Source organism: Ammospiza caudacuta, chromosome 8 (genome assembly GCF_027887145.1).
Source record: "Ammospiza caudacuta isolate bAmmCau1 chromosome 8, bAmmCau1.pri, whole genome shotgun sequence".
Taxonomy (NCBI): domain Eukaryota; kingdom Metazoa; phylum Chordata; class Aves; order Passeriformes; family Passerellidae; genus Ammospiza; species Ammospiza caudacuta.
The window spans coordinates 9,347,265-9,367,475 of NC_080600.1; the positions used below are offsets into that span (position 1 = coordinate 9,347,265).

At 39.9% G+C, this 20,211-nt stretch overlaps 1 protein-coding gene across 1 annotated transcript in view; it reads right to left on the reverse strand.

Moving 5' to 3' along the window:
• SPAG16 (sperm associated antigen 16) overlaps positions 1-20,211 on the reverse strand; it is a 391,289-nt gene that overhangs the window by 164,639 nt on the left and 206,439 nt on the right. Inside the window, exon 12 of the mRNA XM_058809453.1 lies at positions 11,563-11,748. Coding sequence (XP_058665436.1) covers positions 11,563-11,748 — 186 coding nt within the window. The remainder of the gene's footprint in view (positions 1-11,562; positions 11,749-20,211) is intronic.

Sequence of the window (20,211 nt, forward strand, 5' to 3'; positions counted from 1 at the left end):
GACCAGATAAACTTACTACATTATGCTGGAACACACATTTTCTTTGTGAGGCTAATCTGATCTATTGCTTCTGAAAACTCCCAGGCAATGTAGGAAAGAATTGTTTTCAACAAGAGTTTAAGTCTGTAACAGTGGATAACTGCACACTTTTAAAAAATGTCACTCCTGTAGCACTAAAGCCTAAAATACCTCACCAAAGCCTACTATGTTCATCCCATTAAGCTCTACCATGTCATGTTCCCTATAAATTTACATATTTAGGATGAGATTTCCAAGTTGCCTGGACAGTGCAGAGTCTGAGATGCTTGCAGCTGTTGGGTGCCCAAATAATGGGATTTTCCCACGAGACAATGTGGCTGCACCAACATATTTTCAATTAACCCCTTGGGCTCTTTGAAAACTCCAACTCTGGGTGAATTAAATGAAGGGTTGGGGTGAGGCAGCTGCTGAGGGAGAACTTGTTTAGAACTTGTTCTGTGCTGTCACCAGAATCAGGGAGCAGCTGATGAGGAGAACAAGTGGCTCTCTTCTGTTTGCTGCATTAAATTGCACGATGGGTGACCCAGGTCTGCACTAGCACAAAATTCTTGCCTTTCTTCAAAAAAGCCACCACTTTTGGAAAACTACCAACAAAAGGGAAAAACTGAAACAGGAACTGTACAGGAGGCCAGCAGAATAAATCTAGAGAACTCAACTAGGTCCACACAGTTGCCATAAAACTGACTCAAACCAGCTTTTAGCTCTCAAAAAAACAACCAAACCCAAGTCCAGCCATAATTTCATTTCACTACTTTTTAATATTTTTTTGTGTATTTAGTATTTTTAATTTATTTTTAATATATTTCTTTTATGTCTTTAATACCAACCCATGTACATAAAAAGCACTGTGACTCTTGTCGGATGTTAGTTTATTTTCCTCCACATTTTAAATTTACTGAAACTTCTTTAGACGTATTAAACAAGCAAATTCTTTTTGAAAACAGTACAACAAGGCTGAGATGCAATAAATATAAGCACTTCAATACTTAAGTGAGGAAAATGAATTTCAGTGTGCTTTCAAATTGGTTTTTTTCAGTGTAGAGTTTCTTTATTTGTCCAAATAAAATGGATTTGAGTGGGTGGCAGCTTTAAGGAGTTATGCAGCACTATTCAATAGATTTGTGAACTTGGGAAGGGATTATGAATAATGGATTTGCTGTGCTCTTAGACATGGAGCCACAACAAAACCAGTGCCATTGGAAGCTCTCTAATGGGCATCTGCTGGAGTAAAGAATAAAGAGCCTGGTCCACCCACTGAAGCTACAGGTGCAGGAATGTTTGTTTAGATCAGTGCCTGAACACAGAATGGGAAGAGCGGAATTCCCAGGGATACCTCCTACCACTCCCCAAAAAGGGAAAGAAGGGCTAGATTTCCCTTTGCCAACAGCTGGAGGAAGGAAAAGATTGACTTGGAACACAAGCACAAAATACAAGAGTGATTTCATCTCCTCCTCACCTAGATGTGAACAGTTTGGTTTACTTTCCTTTTTGTTCCAACTTTCCCTGTTAACAGCATGATTTTCCATCAATATATTTATATTATAACATATATATTACACCTGTCTGATCCCAGTGTGCACACAAAATAAGTGCCACTGGATGAGAAGAGTCTCCACTGTTCTCCAGGGAAAGAGAGGCCTTTCCAAGTCCCTACTGAAATCTTCAGCTGCACACAGCAAAGCTCAGTTTACAACTGAATATGTAATCAAAGTACTGTCAAACCATGAGTGATAACCAGATATGGATCACTTAGAAGGCTGACACACTTAGAATTAGGTTTTCATCAGCCCACAGTGCCAGCTGCTAACTTCACACCTTGCATCTCAGTGTTCCCAAACCCTCATTTCAATCTTAACCTTCCAAAGTCAGCGAAGATCTGTATAACTATGAAACAAACCCTGATATTAAAAAAAAAAATCTACAAGGGGCTTTTAAAGGAGCAGAAGATCACACACAGTATTTTTACCTTTTCCTTTGAATTTCAGAGCAGGGATATGAGTGTGACTACAGCTGTGTTCCCAGTGTGCAGCAAACTCCTGTGCCCTTTATGCCACAGAAACACTCTGTGACCGTCTGCTCTGCATTAAATAATTCACAAATTTTGTTGACATTTTACTGCAGTCTCCATATTAAGATTCCATTATCTAGATTGTTTGTGTTGGTGACAGAAATATGCTTGAAAAAGACACTAAAATATAAAGAAATTCATTGGGTTTGCATCAAGTGGATAATTCCAATACATATTTAATAGGTTTCCCACAGACACATGCCTTTGCAGGCTCTGAGTTCAGTAAATAGATGCATAAAAATTGTCTTGCAGATGGTGAATTGATTCCTAGCTGGGAATGATATTGGTCAACCTAAAACAAGATTCTTCTGTGATGATGTGTCTCAATTCACATCAGAAAACCTACAAATATTGAAGTGCAGAAGGGAAATTGCCAACATTTTAATTTGCTTCATCCTGATCTTCACCTCCACCAAGGCAAAATCCCTCTTATTTTCCTGGGAAGTGTCAGAGGGGTCATGTCTGCTGAATTCACAGGCTTAACCACTTGGATCATGTGGGAACAGACCTTACAGCTCTCAGCCTGCTTGAGGATTTGGAGATATGTCTCAAAGAATAACCCACACCAGAGAAGCTGTGTTACTTGTATGAGGTCCAACAACTTAGGCAAGTGTAAGGAGTGAGGACAGAAATGAGCCCCAAGCTTTTGAAAACTGCCCCAGAGAAATGAAATCACTATTGGGCTGGGAACAGTATTTATTCATATTTTAAGGAAGTACAAACACAATTCAGTGTCTTCCAACATCAATTAAAAACCCAGGACACTTTTTTTGTATGCAAGAATTAATTGTTAAAGGACTAAGATGCGACTTGTGTTCATTTTCCAGCTGAGGCTAATCAAAGATGAATAGAGTTTGCTCTAACAGGATGCACAACCAGAGTTCCACCACTTTGGAGAGAAAATAATCTTGTGTAATATCTGAACACTTAAAAGGAAACAATAAAAAGGAAGAAAAATAAAACCCAAAAGCATCACACACAGATATGTCTGAAGACTGCCTGGAGCCAGAGGACAAGAACTCAGAAAATTACAAGAGGAATTTACATGCATTAAGGCACCCACTACAGCAGACTTTTACTTTGAAATCAAATGACCAACGCATCTGATTTCAAACCAGGAGACATGAGCAGCTCAAAATAGCTCACATTCAGGTGGATATGTGGGTATTTCTGTCAGAGTATTGTTGCTTATGAATAGTAAGATGTATTCCTGCTCTTTTTTAGTTCACTGGGAGACAAGAAGAGAAATAACCTACAATTACCTGTGCTGCAGACACGGAGATTTTGGGTACAGTGCTCCACTTGATTGTGGAGCACAGACTGTGTGTGTATTATTTGCACTAACTGGTACTGACAGGACGTGGGAGTGATGATGGAGACACATAATTTTAATGAGCTGTTGTCTTCCCTGAGTTCTGTAATAATATCTGACACTTTTCACTGCTCTGTGAATGACTCTGTTGGTACAATTAATTTCTGGTTTGGTGGAGATACTGTAAGTCAGTATTTCTAGGAAAACAGCTTAGGTAAAGAAAAGCCTGCCAGTAATGAGTGACTGTAACGTGAGGGAGAAAGAAAACATCTGGATAATGAGCCTGGATGTGGAGTGGAAAACTATAATCTGACTTCAGTTGTGCTGAGTGCCTGCAGTGCTGATCCTCTGCATTTCAGTTCTGAATTTAGGACAGTGGAAACACCCTGTCAAGATCTGACTAACATTATGCAGGCTATAATATCTGCACACTTGCAAATAGGACAAAGAGAGAAAAAAGCAGTGCCTGAGCTTCCTCCAGTGCACACAGTCCCAGCAGACTCAGCTTTTTGGACCTGCCAGCTGCTCTGGTTAGGATTTGGTGGAAGGAAGCCTCAGTTTCACCTCCCTCATTCCTCCTGCTCCTGAAGTAGCTTGCAGGGAATTGAGGAGGTGTTTGGACAAATGAGGGACACCAAGCAAAAGGTGTTCAACTTCCAGAGAAGCACATTTCCTCACCAGCTCAAATAAAGCTCCTGCTGTCCAACAGGAGCCTCTCAGCCAACTACACATAATTTAGGAAATCTGGCCTGAAGGAGGACAACTAGAACATAAAAAAAACCCTAACAGCTGCACCTAGTATGTTTTTACCAAGCCATACTGAATGCTGAAACAACAGAAGCAAGGAAACTTCTGAGATCAGAAAATTACACATCCTTTAATGTAAATCAAGAGCAACTTTCTCATCTATCTCTTCATAAAAGAAATACTATGTAGCTAACTATGGTAGAGTTCAGGTAGGCCTACTCAGAAATCTCTGCAGCACTCAGACATTTTAGAACCAGCTCTATTTTCAGCTTAAGAAAAAAAAAAAAAAGTAGTAACTTGATTTTTTCCCCCCTCCATTAATCAAAAACTCCCCTGTGCATCTCAAGACCAGTAGCAGAAATCAGAAAGCAAAGCACTTACATTTCTGTGTATTTAATGCTTTATGAAAAAAAGTCAAGATATTCTTAACTAAAAAGAAAAATTATCACTTTAACTACTAAGATCTTCAAATATGCTTCTTGTGCACAGGCTAAATTGCCACAGATGGTTCCAGTAAAAGCCAGAGAGAAAATGGATTTATCTAGACCAGTAGCCAGCAGTCACTACTACAAATATTTCAGAAGTTACACTCCTGTCATTTTTTACAGAGTAATTAATAATCACATAAACATCTATCTCTCATGGATCTATATTATTACTGAAAATCCAATACTGATTTTCTTTCTTCCCACCCAGTAGGAAGATTTGAAGACAACTAATCTTGACATATTTTCATCATCCCCAAGGAATGGAAAGGCAGGGTTTTAATGATGACTTCAGTTATTGACCTTGAGTAAAGCCCTTCACCTCTTTGTTTATTCACCAGATGTAAATAATGGCGTGGCTTGCCCAGCTCAGGCATTCCATGGGCATCAGCTAAGATTTTTCTGGCCTTTGGGACCTGCAAATATGTGACCATAATAAACATTTCTCATTGTTGATGCATGTTGCCTTATACTAAATTCCCTATGTGATTTAAGTTTACAACATTGAGTTCAAGCTACACTTCCTGTAAAGTTTTGTACTTCAAGCTTCATCTTATCCAGTATTATGAAGATTTAGCAATATCTTCCCCTTAACTGAATAGCTCTGCTTTGAATATAATCTTTTCCTTGATAATTCGCATTTGCAAATTGATTTTTTACAATTGGCTCTCTGGGAATTATATCAATGAAATTTTAGACATTCCTGATCCTGAAAAATGTGTTATGGAATTGTAGCATAATTATAAATTTGGAGGCTTGGGCATAGGCTTGGATTTGATTTGAAGGATTAATAGCAGCTTGTCTCTCCAGTGCTCCTTGGGGGATTCCAAAGGGAATTCTCCTTTATCAAAATGGCAAGCACTTCCTGCTCTGCTGTCAGGAGAGACATTACAAACTACCCAAAAATGGTCCTTCCACATTTCCTCTGAGTTCTTCTACCTGCCTTCTAATTTCCTGGAGGACATTTGTCTTCCTTGAAAATAGATTAGCTCCACTCTTACTGGAATCAATTAAATGTGGGATCTGGCCAGAGGAGCCTGTGGCTTGTGTCCCACTGAGCAGCCATTCAGATACCTCAAATGGGGTATCTGGACAAGGACTGGCTACACACACTCACCCTGATTCAAAAAGTGAAAATACAGCTCCATTTTGAAACTGGGAAATCTTTGGTTTCCTTCTGAGGTGATTTTTCGGGATCCTGATACGGATGCATTTGGTGTGGTGAAAAAACCCTACAAATCTGTGAATAAATAATGCAATTCAAAGCTGTCCATTGCCTAAGGGAAAAGGAAGAAAAAGAAACAGAATATGAATGTCAAGGATGGCAGGAGAAGCCAGGCCAAACCCTGGGCTCTGATAGCACAAAGCAAAGAGTGTGACCAGTCCACTTGGCTACTCCAGCTACATTAAATCATTACTTTAGTGAAACTAGAGAAAAAACCCACCCCAAAGTGTAGCAGCAGTTTAAAAGTGTAGTTTAAAATCAACTTAACCATGTCTTGCACAGCACACTCAAGATGTGTATTAATAAAACACAGGCAGTGCCATCATTGCATGATATCATATAATGGTATCATTCCAAGAAAACTGTAGCTGACAAGGGGCTTCTAATTAAACAAATTCCATCCCTGCTTCATTTCTTTAAATACTAACCCTAAATTTTCCAAAATTAAATGCTTCTCATGAAAAGAAACAAAACTATAAACAGCAGTTACCAAGGGGAGAGAAATCACAACAGGAGATAATTTTAATAGGGGCACTGGAGCAAAAGAAGGAATTATTTATATAAACTAGTAATTAATGTCAGATACATCTGACACTTGGGCAAAGAAGTGAGAATGTCCAGTCTTGTTGCAGAGAAGCAAAAAGTGTCAACAACGTTTTTTTGTATATCTGGAAATAAGTAAAAGAAATATTAACACCTCAGTAACAGGATGCTATCCTGGAGGTTTTACAGGAGAATCAACAATAATCACTATTAGTCACTTCTAACATTTGCACCTGAACAAATGCACCAAAGGATAGAAATGACTGAAGACTCAGGTAAACACGCATTTTAAAATTATAAAATGAAATTTGATTATGGGAGAAATTTCCATGAGTAGACAAAAATTGCCAGGTTAATGGAAAAGGAAAACAAATGAGTGATGGATTAAGGAAGCAGAAGTAGCTCCAATTCACAAACACTTCCTCACCCTGGGCTCTGCTGCAGGACAGCACAATTGCATTTCTTCCTGGCCTAATTCCACATAGTTTGAAAGGAAGTAGAGAAAAATGGAGAACTGGTCTAATGAGTGCAGAATGGATCAACTGGAGAAAACCAATTCTGGCTGTTCTGACTGCTGCAAACCATTTCTCAAGCTCAAAGCATAAATAACAATGTTCACATTTAACATTCGGTGTGGAGCATATGTCTGCAAAGCGAAACAACCGCCTGTGTTTACATGAGATATATGATGCTCAGCTTGATTTGCATATCACAGATCAGGCTGTAAATCTCTGATGTTATTTACCACTGGATAATTGAAATTAATCCTGCCAAAATGACTTTGACAGTGTTGAATTTATGGTCTGAGAAAACACCCCTGGAGCTGGCTGCTGTGCTAGAACATAACTGGCTGCATATTTTCAACCTGAGCTATGCTGCTGCATAAAATCCTGGCCACAAATGAGAAACCTCTCCCTTTCTTCTCCAACTTCCTATTTCCATAATCATTAAGAAGTGGGGATAATTTTGAAGGTAGCAGATATGTCCCTGTTTTGCTGTTTTGTTTTGGTTGCATTTTTTTCTAGCCATGGCAGGCACACAAGTTACCTTTCTTCCCTGCACTCCCCATCCCAATGTTACAACATTTTCTTTTTAATTCTCTTTAAAAGCAACCAATTATCCCAGCAGAAAGCATCAGGAAGTTCCAGCAGCAGAACTCAGACTCCCTTGAGTCCTTCAGTAACTCAGATCATGGCTGTGTCTCAGCCTGTGTCTGTATTTCCAGAGAAAAAGGAAGGGGCTTGGATTTTTGTTTCTTTGCTTTCTGTTTTATTTCTTAAACTCAGCTTGTATCTTTACATAGAAGGCACATAAGTTGTCTAGAACACAGTTTTATACAAAGCTACCTCACATTATCCTCCTGGTAGGAATGTCATTTGTGGCTTGATATATGATTGAAACTTTCATTATACAGACAAGAAAAACATTTGTGAATAATAAAAACCCCCAAAAAACCAAAAACCCCAGCAGTAATTTTACATTCTAAGAAAATAAAATTCAAATATTTAGTAGGCAGAGCTTTCTCATCATTGGCAAAGAATTATAATTTATTAAATTGTAATTTATTAAAACTACTGGCAACCTTTTCCTATTCAAGAGATGTTGCAACTTGAATTCTTTAAACTCCAATAAGGGCTTTGATGATTGTGCAAGTTGCACCTTGGATTTCAGTGCTAAAAGATAGCAAATAGCCTCCCCAGTTTCTTACACCAAGTGTGCAACTACAGAGAATGCTGTATATTTTCCAAAAGCAACACTTACAGAAAAGTATGTACCTAATGTATAAAAGTGGCTTTTTTGAAACTCAGGAAATGAAAAACAACTGTCACCCACTACAGAAATGGATGTATTTTTATTTGTAGCATTTTTTAAAAATATACCTCTTTCAGAGAGGCGCCAGTGATAACTCTGACATCCTTCTTGCTTTTCTTCCCCTACAATCTGCTGCTTTCCAGGCCCATTCAATTTGAAAGCAGGCATCCATCCAAATATGTAATATTAAGGAAGAAAGACAGCTCTCATTTATAACATCTTAATTCCTTGTTAGTGGAAAGAATAAAACCACCAGATTAACTGTGATCACTGATTATTATCATCCCACAAGAATGTTATCTTGGGCTCTGTCCCCTGCTCAGAGCTTGTGGCACCTGTGATGCCTTGTCAAGGCTGGCACAGAACAGAGGCTAGATGGAGTTAAAGAAGGGATTTATTAAAAAATTATGAAGTAGGGATTTATTAAAAGGCCTCAATGGATGCACCCTGGGCAGCACAAGAGCCCAGCCAGGGCTGCACCCAAGATGGACCAAAATGGTCACAAAATGGTCAACTGGTCACGGGGTCTGTCACTTTTATAAGTTCTGATCCATTTGCATATTGGAGTTAATTGTCCAGTTACAGCTTTAGATTATGAAGTCTTGTCCTTCTTGGTTTTCTCTCTTCCTTCCACCATTGTTTATGCTCTTAGGCTGAGACTTGGATCATTTGTCCTTGGTCCCCAGCTAGAGAAGGAATTGTTTTGTCTCCCTGCTCTGTGAAGAGAGCTCACCATCCCTTAATATAAAGGTCAGAATTACACACTAAAGCAGTACAGAATGTGAAAAATATAAAAGCTAAACCTGAGGCATCACTTGGACAGAGAGAATGCTGATGATGGCACCTGGATGAGCACCTGTTGTGTGGGGATGGGGAGACAAGTAACATTCCAAGCATCATAAACCATGGAAGGCCTGCTCCTTGTCCCTCCCAAGGCTGCCAGGGAGGCTGAAGGAGGGCACACATTGCTGTGGTGGCCAGCCCAGCTGGCTGTGCTCACACCAGAGAGCTCCAGGCTCGTGGCACATTCCAGAGGACACCCTGGGACAGCTGGGATTAGTGCTGCACACTTGGCCAGATAGCTCAGCAAGCAGCACTGCCAAGCCCAAACTCACTGCAGGCTCTTCTGTAGAGCAGCTCCAAATCCAACAGCAGCAATTTAACAAGCCAATGGAAACCATCAGCTCATTAATCTGTCCATAGCCTTCCCTAATTTCCAAATCTTGCTATACATCCTGCACAGGCTGATTTGTCACTTGAATGAGCCAACATGGGCATAAGGCCCAGCTGCAGCTGAGTGTTCTGCAGAACCAGGATGGCTTAAGCCTGAAACAGCCACATTGTCATCAAACCCCTTGTAGAGAAGCTCTTCCAAAGTGTGTCATTTCTGCACAGCCCTCATTTCATATTAAGTGCCTACACCACCTACAGCTCTACAAACTCACTTGAACCGACCAGCAGAACTCACCTGTTTTGCACTGAGGCAATGCAACAGCACCCAGCACATGGCTTTTACTGGGAACACACCAAAACCCCAAAACCCCAGCAGTGAGGACTCCCACAGCATAGGGGCTTTGTTTTTTTTCATACTCTGAATACACCTTATTTTAATCAGACTATGTCACATCTTTATACCACTTCCTGCTGCCTGTAGCCACTGAGATTTTGCATCATTTTTGGTGTTTCAGTGACTCTGCACAGATAGTGAGCCTTTCACATCATGGCTGGGATGTTACTCTCTTATTTTCACAAGCAAAGCACAGCTCAGATAGACTGGAGGCAGAAATGGGAGGTGGTGATGAGTGTGAGTGGGAGGCACCATGGGCTGGTGGTGAAGGTTTGCTTTGATTCCTCTGACTACAAAAGCTTCCTCAGTAGAGAAAGCATTTTCAACTGTCTAAACAAAACCTTTGTCTATGCAAATTCAAACCCATTCTGACATAAAATTAAAGCTATTGTTAGTATTATTTTTAAAGGTCATGAATATGCCATAAAGGATGATCAAACCATTAGAAATATACAACAGGTTAAGAAAAGAGGTTACAATACATTAGATTTTTGCTCTTTCCATTTCTAAGGAAAACACTGACCATTAATGCTTATTACAGATAGCAGTGGTGGAACATCATCTGTTCTCAGGACTTGCTGACCATTCATGTTATAAAAGCCACCTCTCAGCTGGCTTGAACTTTGCCAAACCTTAACTAGTTGGGTTTTTTTTTCCAAAATAATTTGGAATAATTCATGAAAGGATGGGTAGTTATCTCATTTTGAAAACAATATTTTTAATATCATTTAATGCTTCTTCAATTCATGGTTTGAAAGCAAGACTGGAAATCTGATACTGACAGAGTTTTAATTAACTCTCAATGGAATCTGGATGAATTGCAACAGTTTGAAAAATCTCCAATAGGAGCTCACTGCAGCTGCAGAAGACTGGGAGGGATTTAGGAAAAAGGAACAGAAAAAGAAATTTTCTCTTGCTTTTTCCGTGAAGCTTCTTCCCCTGCATTGGCCAACAATCATGAAGGGGTATTTTACCTCATTCAAATGCAAAGGAAGTAAAAGACCAATAGGAAATGGAAAAATCCATTAGGACAGGATAACAAAGAACCAGGGAAAAGGCCTATAGGATTGGAAACTTCTCTGTGGACTGATGGCATTCAGCTGTTAATGATCAGACGTAGCACAGTACAGTACAGGAGTCTAGTTTATAGAGAGATAGTTTGGAAAGAGATAAATCCATCCCATGTCTTTAAGGGGTAAGTAAATCAAAACTGAAGACAACTGGGGAGAGTTAAGGAACTAATAATTAATTGGTAAGCACAAATACACTGATATTTTAAAAGCACCTTCATAAAAATGCATTTGCCTGGATAACAAAGAAGGTATATGTTGATTTATTAATCAAGAGTCACCTTGCTGAAACATAGATAATGACTAAAATAAATTTCCACTTGACTAACCTTAGAGTGTGTTGTGTACTTATGAGGTTGAAACAGCATATACAAAACTTACTGAGAGTTTTATGCAGTTACTTATTCAAATTACACATTGAAGTTCCACTAAGCTCTTCCCTTAAAAAACCCGCAGCAGTGAAGGATAATGGATACCAAGTGAAAGCCTGTAAAAGCAAACACTTTCTTTTTGACACTATTTTAATTTAAGTCCTTCCCAGCTCCCTTTATCTAGTAAATCCCACCAGAGGCTGATTTTTCCAGCGCTGCCTTTGATTCCCTCTGCTCTCCGAGTGAACTCCACCCATCGATGGGGAGCTAAACCCCACCCCTGGTTAATGAAGGTATCAATTAGCGAGCACAGAGCCCCGTACCTGTTCACATCCCAGATCTTGCTGGTGCAGTCGGCGGAGGCAGAGGCCACGAAGTCCCCGCAGGAGTGCCAGGTGCAGCCGCGCACGGCGCGGGAATGGCCCCGCAGGGTCAGGATGCAGCCGCTCCGCGACAGGTCCCAGAGCCGCACCGTGGTGTCACCGCTCGATGTCACCAGCTGGGTGCCACTGCCAGGGGAAAAAAACACGTCTGAGCCAGGAGGCAGATGAGAAATGGTCAAGCAAAATAATTTAGCTCTGTTTGGAAAGACAGGTTAAGTTACAATTGTTGATTTTACCTTAAATATAAACATAAACGAACAATATGAACATATGAACAAAAATGATCTTTGGAAATGTTCGTATTTTACTGTGCACGGTTTTCTGACATGCTATGGATGAAGTGGCCACATGTGGGAACCCAGGACAGCCAGGACCCCTACCAGGGGGCTCAGAAGCCCTGGCACAGAGCCCAAAACACCTGTGGGTTTGATTATGACCCGTGGAGCAAATTACCAACCTGATATGGAGATCAGCAAGCCACGACAGTTTAGGTAGAATAATAGTGAAGTTATCATGAAGTGAAAAAGTAGATTTTGGGGTTTTTGGTATGGGGGTTCAGGAGGCAAGATGGAGGGATCTGGGCGTGTCCAGCCTTTCTTCTTCTTCTTCTTCTCTACCTCCATCTTCTGCTGTTGGCACTTTTAGATTGGTTTAGAGTAGAAGCTCACTGTCTAACATAGGTGATAGGTATTGGAAAGTGATTGTAAACATGTTATACATAGTTTGTAGTATAAAGAGATAACAGCGCCCCGGGGCAGGCAGAGTGCCTCTGGCTGTACTGCTGAGTGGACCTTGGCTGGACAGGAGAAAAATTTTTATAGATAAGATACAATAAACAACTCTGAGACTGAAAACTGAAGAGCTCCGACTCATTCTTTGGACGTGCGGGCCGAAAGAGAGACTTTTCACGTATCTCGGGGCTGCAATTAACAATTAAACTCTGAGAATACAGAGCCCAAAACACCTGTGGGTTTGATTATGACCTGTGGAGCAAATTACCAACCTTAGATGGAGATCAGCAAGCCACAACAGTTTAAGTGCAATACTACTGAAGTTATCACAGGGTAGAAAAGTAGATTTTGGGGTTTTTGGTATGGGGGTTCAGGAGGCAAGACGGAGGGAAGTGGGCATGTCCAGCCTTCCTCCTTCTTCTTCTTGGCCTCCATCTGCTGCTGTGATGGTGGCACTTACAGATTGGTTTAGAGTAGAAGCTCACTGTCTAACAAAGGTGATAGGTATTGGGAAGTAACTGTAAACATTGTACAGGTAGTTTTTTGTATAAAGACATAACACCACCCCAGGGACAGTCACTGTGCCTTGGACTGTCTTGCTGAGCGGACCTCAGTAGGGCAGGAGAAAATTTTTTACATATAAGATACAATAAACAACCTTGAGACTGAGAAATGAAGAGCTCCGACTCATTCTTCAAGTGCTCAGGCTGAGAAAAGAGACTTTGAACATTCTTGGGGTCACAGCAACCCAGAAAGACCCCGAGAGCCACATATTAATAAATACACTATCAAAAGAAAGGGAGATAGGAAGTGGCTATCCCTACAGGAAAGTAAGTATGGCTTTCAAATAAATTCCTACTTTTTGCAGTTCATTTATGAGTTAACCAGACCTTTCAAAATACAATAAGATAGATTCAAGGAAGAATATTTTGTTATTTTCCAAATTCATACAATTTTCAAGATCTATTTGTTTGTTAAAAGCATTTTAATTTTGTTTTTTCTAAGTTTGTATAAACACTTCAACACATTCACCATCTCTTGGGGTCATAGATAGGTTACATAAATGAAAAATACAGGGTTCATCTCAGATTTTTTTTTTGGCCAAATCTCAGATATAAACTAGTATAATTCTATTTCCTTAAAGCACGGACATATGGCTTCAGACTAAGAGTCCATCTGTAACATTTTATATAACTAGTAGGAGATTCTTAATAAAATAATTAGAAAAAGTATGTAGAGTGTTTCTCTTATTAAACCCTCCCAGACCTACCCTGTGGCTCAGGATTTCTTTGTGCTTAAGAAGAATCCATGGATTTTTTTTTTTCCCCTATGAGTAATTGATTTTTGAACATATGCAAACCTTTGGCAACTGCAATCTCTTATGTCAATGAATTCCAAAATTTAATTATGCCTTGTGTGAAAAGCTCTTCTGGGGTCTTAAACACCTTACTTCATTTTGTTTCATGCTTCTAATTCTACTGCTGTGATGAAAAGCAAACACTGAGTGCACCTTCACCATGTCTGAGTGTGCCACCAGCTGTGGTGGGACAGGGCCTGTCCTGTTCCCCTGCCAGGATGGAGCCTCTGACTCATTCCTTGCGCCCTTGGAGCACATTTCTCATCCCTCTCAGCACCCTGCCAGCTGAAAGGGAAGGAACAGGTACCCAAGGAAGGTACACAAGGGCACTGTTTCCTGCTTTATTCTGTCTTCTTTCCATTTAGTTACTATTTTTGGCACTACTGAAGAGAAATTTTCAGCAAACTGACCACAGTGGCTCTGAGATCTCCGTCCTGAGTGCTGATAATTAGACACACTCTTACCTATTATCTATTCTTATCTTAGGACTGTTTCTTCCTGTGTGTATTCCTTTGTCATCACCTGCACTGATTTTCAGCTGCTGCTTCACCATCAAATCAACTGTAGAGACAGGAATTTTTCCTGTAATTCTTCACATGCTCCTTTTCATTTCCCTGGCTAATAAGCAAGCTCATCCTCATTCCCTTCCCGAGTTTCCAAGATCATCTTAACAACTTAGGTCCCAGCACACATCCCTGTGGGACTCAGAAATTAATTTCTCTGTTCTGAAAGTGACATTTGATTCCTATCCTTTCACCAGTTTTTAAACTTGTGAAATAAATTTCCTTTTTATTCAGGACAGTTCTGCTTCCATGAGAGTTTCTGTCAAATGACCTCAAGAAGAATTTGCTGAAAATCCAAGTACAGGAAATTCATGAACCTCCCTTGATCAAGTGCTCAATAAACCCTTCAGAGAATTCCCAACTGATTTCTGAGGCTTAATTTCCAAAGCCATGCTCACAGCTCCCAGGGCTTCACTGTCATAAATGTATCCATGGATCCTGTAATTTGCCTCTTTAATATAATTCCTATCAAGATATGAAAATTAGATCAATCCATCTAGAATGCCTTCATCTCAAAATCTTTTAAAATATTGAAAAAAGTTAACACAGCCCTCCCAGGAATAACAGAGGTTTTTACTTTCTAAGCAAAAATCTATTTCTATTGTTTTCATACTAAACAAAAACAAAAATGTTTGGGGATAATACACAAAAGTACAGGTCAGAAATAGTTAAGCTGTAGGTTTTCAGACCAATTTCTGCCGTTATCTGAACAACATCAATAAGATGACCTTGCCCTTAGGATCCAATAAACTCTTTTATTTGAATAATGGCAAAGGTCCTATCTCAGGCAGTAGAAATCCTTCTTCCACATCTCTGAATATAAAATTGTGGGAACTGAAAACAGCTCAAGGGTTGATCCTAAGCACTATTGTAAAACTCTGAGTAAGAATACACTCAGAGATATGTAATTCAGTGCTGCAGTTAATTTAAAAATAAAGGTCTGGGACCTGTGGTGTCAACCCTTTTATGTTATATTCTCCCTCTCCTCCTTTTCCAATAGATGTCCACTGAATCACTTGGTAAAAGTAGCCAAGTGACAGCTTGAAATATGTGCATCATTTACCTGATAGATCTTAAGGGAGAACTTGCCACTATGAAAGATCACCCAGCCAAGATTTTGCCTATTTTTAACACTTGCAGTTTAGGTTGCTATTTTTTGTGAAAATATCATTATAATATTCATTAATGCAGTTACACCCCCATGCCTCAGACAAAGCCTGGAGAGATTAATCTCTCAACATTTTTTTATAACGTTGCACAAGAATAGTCCTGAAGCTTTTGTCACATATATCAGAGCATAAAGGCTTGAAGTCTGAGTAAGGGTTCTGAGGAGACCCTAATTTTGTCAAGCTGTCAGGAATAAATGTGCTTTTGTTAACGAAACACTTTCAGTTTTAATAAGCCAGATCTCAGTTCTGGAGATAGATAAAATTAGAGAAATGACAAATTATCATAGCCCTTAGACATTTATAAAATAGGAGCTTAAAACAAATTCAGAGTCAGGTATAAAGTGGGACTGATGAAATCTGCAATTGATTCAGAGGGAAACATGCACTGCCACTGTTGTGAATCACAAAAAGAGATATATGGTTTATGCATTTTTTAATACATAATCCCCAAAATGCTACACAAAGAACAGGTTCCTTGGGCTGAATTTCAAAAATACACCATCCAGGCAGTGATGAAAATCTTTCAGAAAACAGATGTGAGCAGGAAGGTAGTTCAAATGGATTCAATTTCGCAATCTGCAGCAGGGGAAGGAGTTACAAGTGAGGTTTAGCACTCCTTACAGATCAAAGGAGAAAAAATAGTGGAGATTGGAAACAAAAGTGCAGCAGGAAGCAGTTTTGAGGGACAGACTGACAGTGGAAGTAAGGGCAAAAATACTCAGGAATACAGGAACCCAGTGCCCCAGCCCCTTGCAAGATAAGTTCCCAAATATTCCCTGTGCACAAAAAAAGCATCAGGTAATTAAAGGATGGGGACCTGTGATTATCCATGTAGGAACTTAACACCAGCATTTTTGGGAAGCACAAAGGGAATGGTGGCTGTCAGGGCTGCTTCACACAAGGGCTGCACCCCCTGCTCAGGAAACCCTCCTGGTCAGGATTCACACCAGACACACACATAAAGAACAGCAAAGTGCTGTGTCAAGCCAAGTCAGACACCTAAATCAAGATGCTGCTATTAGGAAAAAGCCCTATCTACTTAAAAGCTGATCAATAATGACACACTTTCTCTGATTTGCAGCATTTTTCAGTCCTGGGAGATAAAAAGAAATGCTCCAAAATCTGAGGGAATGTTTTGTTACCCATGGCTGCAAGGTTTTTTGTACAGTGCTATTTTTCCTTATAAGAGCATGTGGGGGGAAGAAACAAATGTATCAGGGAAAGCAGCTGTTTTTAATGTTTAGCCTGTCAGTTTTACCCAGGTATGGTAGTCACACAGTCCTTTATCATATGACTGATTTTAAAAAAAATAAAGCTTATTTTGATATTAAAACATATGAAAATATGACCTCAGCCTTAATTCTCAGCAGCAATACATAAACTCCATTTGAATTTCAGACTGCTCACTAACAGGGAAAGCTCCAAAAAATCCTGTGCACTGTGCATATATCTAACTCAGAGGAGAATAAAACACTTTGTTTTTTAACAAATACATCAAAGAACTAGGCAAGATATTAGGAGACAAGAAAAAGGTAAATCCTATCTTGTTCTGTCACTTCAAACACATTCACATTTATGCAAATTACTTTGCCAGCTGTCAGAAATGTGGTGTTTTTGTAAAGAAGCAGCACCTTTGTGCATGGTGCTCTGTGGATCCCAAACAGTTGGGTTTGTAGGGTCTTGTGTGGCTTGGTTTTGGGGGTTTTCTGTTTGTACTTTCTAGCAGACCAAAGGACTATATGGATGAAACATGCTTGTATTGAATAAAATATTTGTCTAGAAGAATCTTTCCAAAACTCTAGGCAATGGAGAGCCCATGGCACCCATAACCCCTGTCTTGCCTCCATGGATAGACCATTTTTAAAACCACGAAATGCACATAAAGTTCTACCTTTCTGGTATTTCTGGTATTCCTAACTGATACTGTAAACCTGCTCTTCCAGAAACAATTAGAGTGGAAACAACTTTGGAAACATTAATTCCACCTTCCACAAAAAGGGGTGGAACATTAACTTCTCAAGCCTTAAATCTTTCCTCCCCATATATTCTAAACACACATTTCTTTTCATTACACATTCCTGCTCCTTCCAGCTTCACTGTTCTCACTACAAAGACACCTCTCCATTAACACTTCCCAAGTTGTAGACACATTAATAATTAAAACTCATATTCAGCAACAACATGAGCCTTTGGCACAGAGTCACTTTACAGCATTTCAGGAGGGTGAGTGCCTCTGTGGAGTGCCAGTCAGATGAAGGCAACAGCTACACCAACAGTGCTCCCCTGTAAATGTGTCACTCCTAACACCAACAGCCAAAGTGCAAATATTGCTCCTGCTTCAAATATTTCTGGACAAGGGACTGAGGTCTGGATCTCAGGCTGCTCCAGGGATAGTTCATGTTCCCTCTGAAGACCCTGTGGCCAACAACAGTTCTCAAAGCAAAACTAAGTCAAACACAACCTGGGTTCAAGATTTTTGTCCTAAAAAAGCTGCAGCGAGAGGCAGCATCTGACTGGAGCTTAAACAATGCAAGTGATGCCTCAGGTTTAGCTTTTATATTTTTCACATTCTGTGCTGCTTTAGTATGTGGGTCTGTCTGTCAACCCACGACAGGGTCTCAGCTTCATATAAGGAGATGGTGAGCTCTCTTCCCAGAGCAGGGAGACAAAACAATTCCTTCTCTAGCTGGGGACCAAGGACAAATGATCCAAATCTCAGGCCCAAGAGCATAAACAACGTGGGATGAAGAGAGAAAAGCAAGAAGGATGGAACTTCATAACCTAAAGCTGTAATTAGACAATTAAACTCCAGTATGCAAATGGACCAGAAATTATAAAAGTGTGAGACTCTGTGACCAGTTGTCCATTTTGTGACCATTTTGGGTTCAGCCCAGCTCAGCCCTGGCTGGGCTGTTGTGCTGCCCAAGGTGGATCCATTGAGGCCTTTTAATAAATCCCTGCTTTATTCTTTAGCTCTGTCCAGCCTGTGTTCTAGGCCAGCCTTCACAAGGCATCAGAAGCCTCAGCAACACAACAGCAAATCTTAAACATACAGTCCAAAACATCACAGGGGTAAGGGTCTTTCACCATGACATTGAAAAACACTTCAAAATCAATATTCCAATCAGTTAATTGGAAAAATGATGTCTCTTATTTACCTCTGTTCATGCAATTATTCTAAAGCAAAATTCTAAAAGCCTCTATGTTATTTGCAATATCAGCACAGGTTGACAGTAGGCACGGTAAAGTACAAGGGAAGAACTGCAAATGCTGCTAAAGTTTACTTGAATTTTGGTGACATTTTCTGCCAGGTCGGAGAGGGAAGATAAAGAAAGAAAATGCCTAGGAAAAAAAGTTATTCCATGAAGCACAGAACTAATCAACACTGAGTGCCTATGGAAGCATCTTTTGCCTACTTCCTTCATCATCTTAGCTATTGATGAAATAAATATATCAAGAATTGATTGATTCTTTAGAGTTCTGTCATTGAATTTTGGCCAGAATTACCCTGTGAGTTAAAAGTTACCAGAGAGAGTGCAAGAGACCATAAGGAACATGTGCAAGGGGGTTGGGGGAAATACATCCTTGTAAACCTAATTTACTTGGAAACAGGGTAAAATCAGGAATCCAGACAAGTACACGTAGGAAAGCAGACATCTACTAATGGAGTCCCACCTTGGGATACAACAGCTGTATTTAAAAATTCCATTTTCCAGTTGGTGCTGAAAACAATGTAAGGGATGGAAATGCCAAACATCAGTTTAGCTCTGCAGCTGTTGCAACTCTTCTTTATTCTCCTGCTTTGTCACTGCCCTGCATTTTCCTCTCACCAGAGAAGGTGGAAATTGGGCTGAATTTAAAAAATGTTGGAGTCAATTTACAACTTAAGAAGTTCCCATTAAAATGATTGGAAAGACAATGGGTGATTTTGTGCCTCACCAGACAGGATGCTTGCGCACTTCCTCTATAAAGGGTGATGTGGATTCAACTCTCTGTGGGTCCAAAGAAAGATGGGACAAAGACATGGAAGAGGAATTCACCAGGGATTACATGGAAACAGCATCTGGCTCAAAGTACTTTGAAACAAGAAGGAGAGTCCAGGGGAGTACTAAGACCAAACCTCACCAATGCCTTTCCTATTCTTAGCTATTCTGAGGCATGCCCTGATACTTACTGCTGGGAACTGGATGATGGTCCAGAAAATTCTGGCATGGAGAGCCATCCTTATGGTCTTCGTCTGTGTTTGAACAAAACACTCAGCAACAAAGATTTTGTTTCTAAGATTTTCTGACCTTGAAACAGACTTCAGATATAGTTCACTTTTCTGTTGCTGGAGTTCTAAGACTCATTAATTATTTACAGTGACACTTCTTATTAAGAACCCCTAGGTTTTTTTTGGATCCGTGGTTCGTTTTGGGTGTTGCTTTAATTATCCTGGTGGTCTATGTGTCTAAGACACATTTTATGTAGTAATTGTAATATGTTTCATCCTTCAGAATATTCTTAAGCCAAATTTTCCTCACTTTATTAATAGATATGAAATGTCATTTTTACAGAAGGTGAATGCTAGAATACTCAGCAGCAGAAATACAAAAATACCTTTTCTTTTCTCATTTATCATCGAAGGTGAGGAGGAAAAAAATTAAATTTCAAAAACACAAAATCAATTATAAACTGCCATTCTACAAGCCAAGGAAAGCCTTCCAAAGGCAGGAAGCAGAGCAGTACCCAGCAGATGGTGGATGGCACATGGACACATGGCTTTTTGT